At 47.8% G+C, this 11,962-nt stretch overlaps 1 protein-coding gene across 5 annotated transcripts; it reads right to left on the minus strand.

Annotated features, from left to right (window-relative positions):
• Nucleotides 1-1,086: 1,086 nt before the first annotated feature.
• LOC129017332 (uncharacterized) lies at nucleotides 1,087-5,590 on the minus strand. 5 transcript variants are annotated; one of them, XR_008495054.1, is made up of 5 exons: nucleotides 4,391-4,453; nucleotides 3,325-3,376; nucleotides 1,976-2,058; nucleotides 1,721-1,851; nucleotides 1,489-1,597 (listed from the first exon to the last, which is right to left on the minus strand). XR_008495054.1 is itself a non-coding variant. In XM_054457791.2 (4 exons), the coding sequence occupies exons 2-4, from the start codon at nucleotides 4,499-4,501 to the stop codon at nucleotides 1,464-1,466; spliced, it is 321 nt and encodes a 106-aa protein (XP_054313766.1). In that variant the 5' UTR covers nucleotides 4,502-4,618; nucleotides 5,380-5,590; the 3' UTR covers nucleotides 1,087-1,463. The 5 variants fall into 5 exon arrangements, 3 of the variants coding, with proteins under 3 accessions (XP_054313766.1, XP_054313775.1, XP_054313756.1); XM_054457791.2 differs by lacking the exons at nucleotides 1,721-1,851; nucleotides 1,976-2,058 and adding an exon at nucleotides 5,380-5,590 and having other exon boundaries at nucleotides 1,087-1,597; nucleotides 3,301-3,376; nucleotides 4,391-4,618; XM_054457800.2 differs by lacking the exons at nucleotides 1,721-1,851; nucleotides 1,976-2,058 and adding an exon at nucleotides 4,711-4,983 and having other exon boundaries at nucleotides 1,087-1,597; nucleotides 4,391-4,618.
• Nucleotides 5,591-11,962: the final 6,372 nt, after the last annotated feature.

The following is an 11,962-nucleotide window of genomic DNA, read 5'->3' on the forward strand; positions in this document are numbered from 1 at the left end:
CACAATTGTATTTGCTACGTAATTTTTGTGAGTAAACATGTTTTTAAAAAATGCCTGTGGCTTGGCTTCTTCATCCTTTTGTTGCCTGTGGGTCTTGGAATGAAGGGGTGGGGGTGACAGAAACTAGGTTTTAAATCCGTGTTAACTTGACACAGAAAAATATTTTGGAGAAAGGTTTATTCCTTTTAGTTCCTGCTGGCAATCTGGGACCCTCAGGGGTCAAAAACCAGGGAAGGGTTGGGGGAAGGTGAAGAGACCTATCCCCCTCAGAGGTCACTGGCTGGGGGGCAGGGCTTGGCCATTCAAGTGATAGGTATCCATCTGCAAAGCTGGAATCTCCTTTAGAGTGAGCTCCTAAGAAAAACACCACTCAGCCAAGGAGAGCTGTTGTATTTTGCTGCCTGGGGCACATTCTGGAGGTGAAAACCGGTTTTTCCGAAGACTTGTCAGGGCCAGGCTTTGTTCAGTCTGCCAATTTAGCCAGACTGGCTCCTTAAAGGAGACCCCTTTACCTGAGGCAGGGGCCAATTATAAAAAAGCCTTGTGGATGGCATTCCCTTCATAACTGGGTTGGACTTCCCTCAGACTTAGGAACTTTCTCTTGTTCCACACCTTCTCCTTCCTTAAAGGAGAAACATGGAGTAACACACCCACACACACACACACCCAATCACACTGAATTGTAAAGAGAATGAAATCAGTGCTAAATCTATCAAAGCATATCATAGACCCTGACAGCTGAGAGGTATTATTTGCTTTTTTCCTCCCAGATTTCTACCAAGCCTGGTGTTTTAAGCATAGGTCTTGGGGAGAAGAGACCCATAGAAAGGCAATTACAATTGGTGAATGATTAATGTTGGATCTGACATTTTTGTGTCAAATATGTTTAACTGCATTAACCTTTGCAGAATTTACACCCATACTATGAGATACATCTTGTATAGCATCGGAAATATCTGCAATCTGTCTTCACTTAATTCTTATTTACATTTACTTTATTACAATGTAAATGGGTTTGAAAAATCTTTAATAGAGTATTTTTACCCCATTCTGCAGGTTCTGCTTGCTCTGTGGGGAGTCTAAGGGCAGCAGGTTTCCTTGCTGATTGCAAATAGTGTCCCAGCCACCTGCCTGGGGACCTCAAAGAGAGAGGAAGCCAGTGTCAATTTTTCAAGTTCATGTCTCAGTTTTAGCCTAAAGGGGAGGTGGCTTAGAAGGCTGGGAGTTGGCATCCGATGGTATAAAACATAGAGGCAGAGAAGCTTTTCAGTAGACAAGCAACTTTTAGTTTTTACAAGTTACAGAAAACGCAAATTTTCATAGCATCAATTTTAGAAAAGAAAGATTAATGTTCCCATCTGCAGTGCTTTTTCCAGTCTGCCCATCACCAGTCCCTCTGAAGAAGCACGCACACTCCACATGTCTCCTTCATTGATCACATTTCTCTCCGGCTGTCTCTATTCCTAAGTCAGAGTTACTCTTGCTGCTGCTGCGGCGGCGGCGGCGGCGGCGGCGGTGGTGGTGGCGGCAGCGGTGGTGGCTGCCGAGGCCTCGTGGTCGTCAGCTCCATGCCTCCTGAACTTCACTCCACTGAAATCTGGTTGGGTATGAGACAGACTCCGGTGGAATGAAGGACAAGAGAAGCACATGGATTGTCTGAGGATCTTTTTCTCAGAGGGTGGGGATGCATGTCACCCCCAGCCTGTGGACACTGTATTACCTGGCCAAAGGCCTTTGGCATCCCGGAATCACACATTTGGGAGATGTCGAGGACCTGAATACTCCTACCCCTCCCAAAGGATCACATCCTCCAATGAGGCTGCAGAGAGCTAGTTCAACACATCCTTGCACCTGTTGCACAGATAGACAGTGCTGAGTTGGGGAGATGGGTCTGTGGGGCCAGCGACTCTTGACTGTTTCTCATTTTCAAAGCAGCCACCCAGATAAGTCCATGTGGAACCTCCTCTGTGTTTACCTAGTTGGGATGCTGGTCACCCTCTCCCTTTGTCTAGGTCCCACTGTGTGTGCCATAACTGAGCTCGAGGTGGTTGGTCCTTTCTAGAGGAAACAGAGAAAAAGCAGGTATTCTGCAATTGCTTTAGAAAAATCCAGCTACTCTGAGCTTGCTTACCAAGGCCGTGGAATGCAGGGGCATGGGCATTCCTCTCCACAAGGCACTGTCCAAAGAGCATGAAGAGCACTTTGCAGCCCTGTTTGCCAGTGTGAAATCCAGAAGAGATAGGTGAGGAGCTCAGGAAAAACCACAACTCCCGGCTGGAGCCAGGCCCATTCATGGGAGTGGGTGGACAGAGGAGGGTAAGACTCCTTGTTCTCACTCCTAAAGACTTATCTAGGAAGGACAGCCTCCAATGGCCCCACATCCTCCCCCAGATGTGCCTGGAAAATGATTCAACTATTTCTTTGTTGGGCATGAGGATGGAGGATTTAGGGAGGAAGAAAGAAAGCTAACCTGGCTTTCATAGACTGAGTCAAACAGGAAGGACGCAAAGTAGCTAAGAGTTTTCTGCCCTCTCTTAAAAGAAATGCCCATCAACCCTTTGCATGCAGTTGCTGTTCTGGCCTCTTCCTTGTTGTGTTCAGACATGCCCATGGCTTAGTGCAAGCCCCATAAAAGGCTGTTCTCAGCACCAACATGCAGGCTGGATGGGTTGGGGCAGATGCACCTTGTTGTTTGAAATACTTTCTTCCTGGGGCTTGTTCTGACCTGAAGCAGGGAGGCAGATTCTCGCATGTGGCTCCTCCCCACGCATCTAGCCTTCTGGGCATTGGGTCTCTCTAAAAAAGGCCCTTAAGCAAGGGCTTGAGGTTTCTGGCTAGTGCTGAGAAGGAGTCACACTCTCCTTGGTCTGAATGTAAAGACTCTTTGCCAGGGTGAACACGGGGCTTGTTGGGAGGCAGAAATCTGGGTAGTGAGGGGAAGAAGACTGGTTCATCTTCTCCCACTCTGCCTCCTTGATAAACACTCACAGTTCTCAATAATGACAGGAAAATGCACCCTGCTTGTGAATTATCTGGACCAGATACTCCTCCTGCACTGCCTTTGACCCATTCCCAGTCAAAGGGAAGAAAGAGGCCAGTCTGTTGGCTGTAATAAATAAATGATGGCCTGGGATGGTAGGAGGAAATGATGCCAGGAAGGCAAGATTCTTTGCCTTCTCTTTAGATTTCTGCTTAACTCCAACAGCAAAAGGGGAAGTCAATTCTTCTCCCTCCAGACCCTCGGCACCCCGCTCTTCCCCTCCCAACATGTACAGTCCACTAGATTATTAAAGTCCTCACTCTGGAGTGTGCAGAGAGCCTCACCCTCATGTGGGGTCCGTACCCTCCACGATGGGTACTTGAGAGATGACAGTGCCTGCAAAAAGCAAATGAGAGGTGGCATTAATGTCAGAGAGCCCCAAAAAGGTGAGTTCTTCCCTTATCACTCTACCCTTGCTTTACAGACCTGTAGCTGCTATAGGCAGAGACAAAAAACCATGAGTCAGAACCTGTATCAGGAGACTTGACCTGATCTGGACTCTGTGTTCAAGATTCTTCTGCCCACTATGCCTTTGCCAACTGAATCCCCCAGTGGCCTTCACCATGGTTACATGGGTCTATAGCCAAGCACATGCACCATCAGAGAACAAACCATGCATGGGCTCGCTACAGGGTAAGTCCATCCAGTGACCACTCTCTTCCCCCCAGCTGCCCTCAGGATTACGTCCCAAGTGTCTTCATAACATTAAAAACAACTTGAACATGAGACTCAGAGAATGAAACCAGGTCCTAAATTTTCCAGTATAGCTGCACCCTGCACCCCAGGACTGAAAAACCAGCCAAATCTCTGTTCTTCTAGTTGAGTAAATCTCCACAAAACCAGACAGAGCTACAGTCTTGGTGCTTAAACTGCTCAGCACCCACCTTATCACACCAATTCCTATTATCAGCAGGATTTACTGCCTGGGATCCCTGGAAATCCTTGAGAAAACACAAAAGTGGCTGAGGATTGGTTTAAAATGCAGCAGGTTCAGCTATTTTAGCCTTGGAGGAAGTTGATAATTGACTTGCAGTGAATATGGCATTTTCCAGTCTCCTCTTCCTGCCCAATGAGCCCCCTGATCTAGCCACTCATCTTTGTTTTTCCAGAGCTCCTCAAATCCACAGATTTCAGACTCACCTTTAAGTACGAGTACCTGTACCTTGAGATATCAGGACCTAGCTTTGAGTTTGATTCAAAATAAGAATTTTTTCTTTTGTCATAAGATAATGCAGAACAAAGAGATGGCTACAGCCATGCAGATGAGAAGAAGAAAAGGAATTTCAAATCTTGATGTTTCTTTTGCCCCTAAGACTTGAGGACAGGGAACAAAAAATGAGTAACACTTACCCTATATAAAGCACCCAGTTCAGCAGGCCTGTGCAGAACAGAAATGACTCCTGAGGAAAGGTGGGGGCCGGTCCTGAATAGTTGATTTCTCTCTTTAATGAAAAAGAACATGAGGCCGGATGCGGTGGCTCACGCCTGTAATCCCAATACTTTGGGAGGCCGAGGCAGGTGGATTGCTTAAGCTCAGGAGTTCAAGACCAGTCTGGGCAACATGGTGAAACCTCGCCTCTACAAAAAAATACAAAAAGTTAGTCAGGCGTGGTGGTGTGTGCCTGTAGTCCCAGCTACTTGAGGGGCTGAGGCAGAAGAATCGCTTGAACCTGGGAGGTTGAGGCTGCAGTGAGCCCAAGATTGAGCCGCTGCACTCCTGCCTGGGTGACAAAGTGAGACCCTGTCTGAAAAAAAAAAAAAAAAAGAAAGCAGAGGAAAGTGGAATTGAAGGAGAGAGAGTAAAGGCAGCTGGAAAGGAGAGAGTTTGGAGTATGGTTGAGAATTGAGCTGAATTTTTAGAATAGAGATTAGCAACAGACAATAAAAGAGAAACTGGTTTTTCCAAGTCAAGGGTGAGCAAGAGGGACTCAGCCCATTTCAAGGAGGTGGTACTAGTTTCACTCTTTATTTATGCACCTCTCAGCAAAGCTTCAGGTTACCTGCTGAGCTCAACCAATGGAGAAAGGGCCTGGCAGCTGGTCCCACCTCTCAGAACCCACACCCCTGGGGGCCATGAATGGAGAGATCTTTCTGCAGGCTACCCGTACTTTCTCATTGTTCTGTGAACACCAGAAAAGGGAAGTGAGGTCTTTGGCATCCCAGAGTTGGAGAGACACTGCGGGTTATCTGAGCCTTGCACCTGAAGCCTTAGGCCTCCCAGAGACCTAATTGGGGAGAGGGGAATGCTAAGATTTTATCTTGTCCCAAGGAGGCTGAGTGTGTGTGTGTGTGTGTGTGTGTGTGCGCGAGCGCGTGGGCACTTGAGCTTTTAGCCTGACCTGAGTTGCTGTCTTTACACAATGCACTTCGGGAATCCAGCAGAGATAGGCCAGTCCATCCAGGCAGCGCTGTAGAAAGAGGCCAGAGGGTCACAGTCGAGGCCCAGCCAGAGGCTTATCCTGGCATTTAGTACAGAGTAAGTTTGCTGCTCCTCTTGTGAGAAGCAAGTGTTTCTTTTATAATCCGAAAGGCTTTGTGACCTGCTTCCCTTTCATATCTGGGGGTGGGGAAAAGACCACACTGTAAGGGGAAATTAAGGAAAGAGAAGGCAAGCTCATTAGTAACTTTAAAGAGGGCCGTCTATAAACTTGATTATTTTATCCCACCCCTCCTTCCATGCGCAACTTGGGCTCCGCCTCCTGCCCCTCCCCTGTCTCTCCACCCACCTTGCCAGCTTCCCCCTCCTTCGTTCCCCCTTCCAAGTGCACACTTGGAGGGCAAGGGAAGTTGAAGTCTCCTCAAATGTGCCACATTTCACCCAGGATCCTGGCCTGCTTTCCATTTGTTCTCCAGGTAAATCTCCTAGTGTGCAGCGAAAGCAGATTCCTCTATTCTCCAGCGGAAGTAGGGGAACTGAAGAATGCAATCTATAGGACCTCTTGGTGCAGTCCTGTCCCACATCCCTTCATGGAACTGAATCATGCCTGCTCAAAATCTCCCTAGAAATCAGCTAATCTAAACTTCTTACCGCATAGACTGGGGAACAGAGGTTTTGAAAGGTGAATTTCTGTCTTGCATAGCCAGTGCAGAGTCAAGATTCTAATCTACCTGGATCTCCCAAACCCCATTTAAAAGCCCTTTAAATCAAACCCTACACGTTGTTTTCCCCGGTTCTGGCGGACCTGACGCTTGTCTGAACTATTCTGGATTCTTCCTGGGAGAAGAAAAGCCTCCACTGGTGAAGGAGAAAAACCAATACAGACCAATAGGAGGAGGGCAGGGAGATCTTCCACGTGATAGCTTCCTTAAGCACCGGACTCCTCCCCTAAACCGTGGAGCTCATGGCTTCCCTGCTGACTGGACCCAGTTTGCCTACACTGAGCCTCAGCTCTCCCATTTCCCAAAAAGTAATGCAGGCAGAGAAGCGAATTGTTCCTGGCCACAGTGATACACCCACACTGTGTGCTGAAGACTCTGGGCCCCCTTCTGACCTTTCCCTGCTCCCTCTCTCCCTCTTCCTTCCAGAATAGTGTGTGTGTGTGTGTGTGTGTGTGTGTGTGTGCGCGCGCGCGCGCACTTGAGCTTTTAGCCTGACCTGAGTTGCTGTCTTTACACAATGCACTTCGGGAATCCAGCAGAGATAGGCCAGTCCATCCAGGCAGCGCTGTAGAAAGAGGCCAGAGGGTCACAGTCGAGGCCCAGCCAGAGGCTTATCCTGGCATTTAGTACAGAGTAAGTCTGCTGCTCCCCTTGTGAGAAGCAAGTGTTTCTTTTATAATCCGAAAGGCTTTGTGACCTGCTTCCCTTTCATGTCTGGGGGCGGGGAAAAGACCACACTGGGAGGGGAAATTAAGGAAAGAGAAGGCAAGCTCATTAGTAACTTTAAAGAGGGCCGTCTATAAACTTGATTATTTTACCCCACTCCCCTTCCATGCGCAACTTGGGCTCCGCCTCCTGCCCTCCTCATTCATTCATTCACTCACTCACTCACTCACTCTCCCCCTCACGCATCATTCCGTGAGCATCGACTCTGTGCCAGGTGAGTGAGAGGCTGCGTTTACCCCCTAGGTGCTCCCAGCTTAGATGGACATCTTCAGGAAGAGGCAAAGACATAGGCCAACGCGGAAAAACGTGATGAATATCCCCCACAAAAGGAACTGCCGCATTTGTCTGTGAGATTCAGGGAAGGCTCTACAGAGAGAGTGACGTATTGGAACTGAATCTGAAAAAATGATGGCGGGCTGAGTGTGATGAAGACCCGTGTAAATTCAAGCCTTGAGGGAGGAGCTCTCACACATTCAGAGCAGCCTGGGGTGCCGGAGACTGGAGAGCGCAGCCATCTTGTGACGGGCCTGTGGATTTCATTCACAGGTCAGGAAGCTCCGGAAGTCTCGAGACACGGAATGAATGGACCAGAACTGTTTTTCAGAAGCCAGCTAGGACTGGAGGCAGAGCAACTGACTGCTGAGGAATATGACTGCCCCCAAAATATAGGGGAGAGGAGGGTAAGGAGGAGTGCCTAGGACAGACGATATCAATAGTCCTGCTGGTCATATTCTGTCCCCTCCAGGGCTCATCTTTGACCTCTAAATTTGTTCAGAAAAATGGGATAAACCTATAGATTTATTGATTCTATATCCATCCAATACAGTAAAGAAAGACGACCTGCCCAAAATTATTATTATATTCTTTTTCTTCCCTTCAACTTCAGTCACCACAGCCCAGGAGGATGCTCTGTGGACTGACTGGACACTGGTTGGTGTGGAAGGTCTAGAGGGTGGGGGAAGCATATCTGGGTGGCTCTGCTGGAAGTTTCTTCTCCCAGCCCCTCAGCCTGGCTCTTTGTTCCAGAGTCAGCTTGTGAGGCAAAAGCCTTGATGTCCCCCTTCCCCTAGGTTTCTAGTTCTATGTCTCTGAGAGGCATTCCGCAGAGTCATCCAGGGTGGTGCTGTGCTTGCCTGAGTGTGTCTGGGGTACAGGAGGTGGAGATGGGGAGTGGAGCAGCGTAGTGTGGTTGGAAGGGGAGGATACATGGCTTCCTCCCGTCTCCACTGAAGGGTAGCCGTGGTAACCATGGTTTATTCACTTTGGCTGATCTTGGGCCTCACCTTTTGTTTTCATGCACTGTATGCCCCCTTGATCCTCATTTCTCCTCCCCCTCAACTACCCCAGCCAGAGTTCCTCTACTGTTAGAAGTTCTTGGTCCTCACATGCATTTCTGGGTCCTGAAAAGACTCTGCCATTCTCTCTGCTCAAATTTCCAGCCCCATGTCTAACTGCCACATCTTCAGTTTTTGAAGAAAAAGATAAAAGACCTGAAAGTCTCCAAAGCTTTTTAACACGTGGTTAGCATTAGAGTTAGGTATGGGTCTCTCTGACTAAATTCTGGTTATAAGCTCATCTAACTTTGCAGCTTCTCCTCCATGCCTAGCACTATGCCTGAGGTCTTTGATAAAGGTCTATTGAATCAACCGCAGTTATTTCTATAGGGGAAGAACACCAAAAGATAAGCTACCTAGGTTCCACTGCACAACATTTGGAGTGGGCTGGACTCTTGGGGGTGAAACAGTGAGGACAGTGTGATGCAGGGAAGCAGTGTGTTCCCAGGAAGCTGCTGGGGACATCAGGGTCCATGACCATAATGGGGATGGCCTTTGGGGTGTCTGTAGACTGGAGCTTCATCACCAGCCTTCTCCTGATCCAGGTTTACAGCTTAGTTACATGTATTGAGGAGCTGGGAGGACCTCTCCCTGAGACATTTCTTCGTTAGGATCCAGAACTGGGAAGTATGCATGCTACTCTTTCAGCCACTGGTCAGGGTCTACACAAATGTAGAGTGGGGGAAGATGTGATTTGATAGCACTATAAATAGAAAAAAAACGGCTGGGTGCGGTGGTTCACGCCTGCAATCCCAGCACTTTGGGAGGTCGAGGTGGGTGGATCAAGAGGTCAGGAGTTGAACACCAGTCTGGCCAAGATGGTGAAACCCTGTTTCTACTTAAAATACAAAAAATTAGCCGGGTGTGGTGGCGAGTGCCTGTAATCCCAGCTATTCAGAAGGCTGATGCAGAGAATTGCTTGAACCCGGGAGGCAGAGGTTGCAGTGAGCTGAGATTGTACCACTGTACTCCAGCCTGGGTGACAGAGCAAGACCCCACCTCAAAAAGAAGTAAAAAACCTTAGGATGTGAGCTGATGGTAAGTTTCGTGGGACTCAGTGGTGTGATATGGCTACCAAAAGAGCACATTCTTTCTTTGGTTGCATCATTAGAAATATGAAACAGAAAATAATGGAGATGGGAGATAATAGTTTTACTCTACTCTTCACTGATCATATTATACCTGGTTATTACATTCATTTGTGGGCTCCACATTTTAAGAGGGGTCAATACAAACCTGAAGGAGAAAAAAAAAGTGAGCACAGAGGACACAGGCAGGCAACAACAACAGCAGAAACTGTGATGATTCTGGAGTCAATACAGTCTGAAAGAGGCAAAATCTCCACCCAAGGAGTAAGTGGAAGGACCAGGCAGCTTATCACCTCCTACCCCCAGACCATGTACACACCCAGGTAGTGCAGAACACCAATCTGAACAAGTGGGGCCAAAGGCCTAAACCCAAGTTCATAAAGCAAACCCAGGCCCCTTCCTCCCACCTTGAATGCACCTCTGCTTTCACTTCATTGCATTTCTTCCATTGATTCACTCAGTGTAAGTGTGGTCCAGCCAGAAGTTGGGTTTGGTGTGGTCATCATTAGCCAGGTCTCTGCAGATTGGCTGTTTCCTGAAGCCACACCCCGACCCTGCACATAACACGTGTGATCTGTGCATACCTCTGTAGCACATCGTATTGTAGTTACTGAGTTTTTGTTTTCTCTTTCACTACACTGTAAACTTCTTAAAAGAAAAGAAAGCCTGATATTCCTAGTACCTAGCATGTAATAGGTGCTCAAAAACCATTTGTTGGCTGGGTGAAGATGAAGACAGGCCTGAATGGGAGATGTGAGCCTCTGTTGCTGAGGAGACTTGAGGTCTGGGTTTAATACTCCTCCCCTTCACTCTCCTGGTTCCTCTAGACGCCAATGTGGATCAGTACCTATCCCAGATCTTCAGGAGCTATCCCTTGATGTTTATTTGCTCTAGGGGATCTGATAGATCTGACAGCTCACTGCCCACTGCTGTATTTCTGGGGTGGGGCTGGAGGCCCCTCATTTTCATTTTCTGAGATGGGCTTATTCTCTGGAGAGTGTAGAGAGAGTGACGCAAGTTGAAGCCTGCCTTTTACATTCCCCTCTCCCTGGCCCCTTCCACCCCCGCCCCTCCCCCTCACCAAGGCCTAACCTAGTCCTTCAAGTGAGGAAAATACCTCAGGGCCTACCTTTCTCCTCCCACTGCTGAAGATAGAAAAGAGAGCCCAGGGGACACGGTAGCACTTGAAAGCAGTCATTTTGTCTTTAGCTCTGCCACTCTGGCCTTCCCTTGCATTTATCAGCACCTATAAAGCACCATAACAATTTCTCCAACTTGCCTGCAAGCCTTCTGGGATCAGGGGACTTCTGTCTCCACTGAGAATGCTTGTTTGTATTCTAATTTTTCTAAATTAACATCCGAGTACCATCTTAGGAAAGTGGAGGGGTTGGTTGGGGGAGAATTCTTAATAGAAGAAGATTTGATAAGTCGAAACAGTTCATGTTATTAAACACCCAAGAGGGAGATCCAGAAGCACTGAACTGGGGGTAGTTTGCACCTTCAGTCCTTAACTCGTGGCTGTCATGATTTGGGGAATTAGATTAGGAAAATTTGGAAAATTGCAGCCTGTAGCAACTGCAGAAGAGAGACAGGTAGTGTTTGTTAATTTGCATCTTCACCTAATATTTATTGAGTGCTTATTATGTGCCAGGTATTCTACCAGGTGCTGGAGATAATAGAAAACTAAGTCCCTGCCCCTGAACACAAAGACTTCCCAGATTTTCCAATGGGTGTGGGGAGGGAGGCAGCTAGGTGACAGGTGCTGCAATAGGAAGGGGCAAGTGCAATAGTCATCCCCCCTGCCCCATGAGAGGCTCTGCAGGAGCCCATAAGGAGGAGCCCTTTAGAGAGGAGCCCTATAGATCAGGACAGCTTCATGGAGGAGGTGACACCTAGTTGAACTATAAAATGTTAGAGGAAATGTGCCAACTGGAGAAAGGAGAGAATTCGATGTGGGGACTTCTTTGGGATAGTAGGGCTGAGTTGGAATGAGCAGGGTTGAAGTCTTCCTAAGTAAAAGTTTTAAAAAATGCAAGCTCCACTCTGGGTCACTGGGCAAATACTGATTTACCACCTGGGGGGCCTGGAGTGAAGGATGGAAAGGGGTTTGAAGGAGCCCACACTGCCTCTGAGGAAAAAATCTAAGCCAAACTCTTCTTCATCATCTTTGCAAGCTGGATCTATGCAGGTAATCACGTTTGGCAATCTCTGTTGGCTGCTTCACCGCGTTTTTTTGTATGTTTCATGAGATACCAGTTAGAGTTTGCTAAATAAAGAGGGAAGATTGGCAGGAGAGGGGCAAGTTTTAAAGGGGAAAAATGACCACTGAGCTTATAGAGGCAGGCAGACTGTGAGGCCACCAGGCTGCTTAGCTCAGTACCAGGGAAAGCTGGTGTGTGTGTGTGTGTGTTTGCACATGCACACATGTGTGCACTCAGCTAGTTTCAAGTTAATTACAATGCCAGAGTATTTCAGCCTGGCTTGCCTAATAGTCACACAAGGGAGATTATGTGGGCAAAGTGGATGAGGTAGGAAGAAGGGAAGGGTTGGATAGTTGCAAAACTTTTATATGAAAGGTTCCTAACAAACACTTGGTAAGCTGCTGGAGGGGAAACAAACCAAGTTTGGGCCTCTCTTCTCATACCTGAAACCCTTAGACAAAGCAATTCGAAACC

This window comes from Pongo pygmaeus, chromosome 1, assembly GCF_028885625.2.
Source record: "Pongo pygmaeus isolate AG05252 chromosome 1, NHGRI_mPonPyg2-v2.0_pri, whole genome shotgun sequence".
Lineage (NCBI taxonomy): Eukaryota > Metazoa > Chordata > Mammalia > Primates > Hominidae > Pongo > Pongo pygmaeus.

Excerpts from the sequence above, each read along its gene's own strand:
- LOC129017332 (XM_054457791.2), bottom strand. The coding sequence starts at position 4,501 with ATGTTCTTTTTCATTAAAGAGAGAAATCAACTATTCAGGACCGGCCCC. Across the intron at positions 3,377-4,390 it reads AACTGGGTGCTTTATATAGG|GCACTGTCATCTCTCAAGTA; the intron begins GTAAGTGTTACT and ends TGCTTTTTGCAG. Across the intron at positions 1,598-3,300 it reads GGCTCTCTGCACACTCCAGA|ATTTCAGTGGAGTGAAGTTC; the intron begins GTGAGGACTTTA and ends ATACCCAACCAG.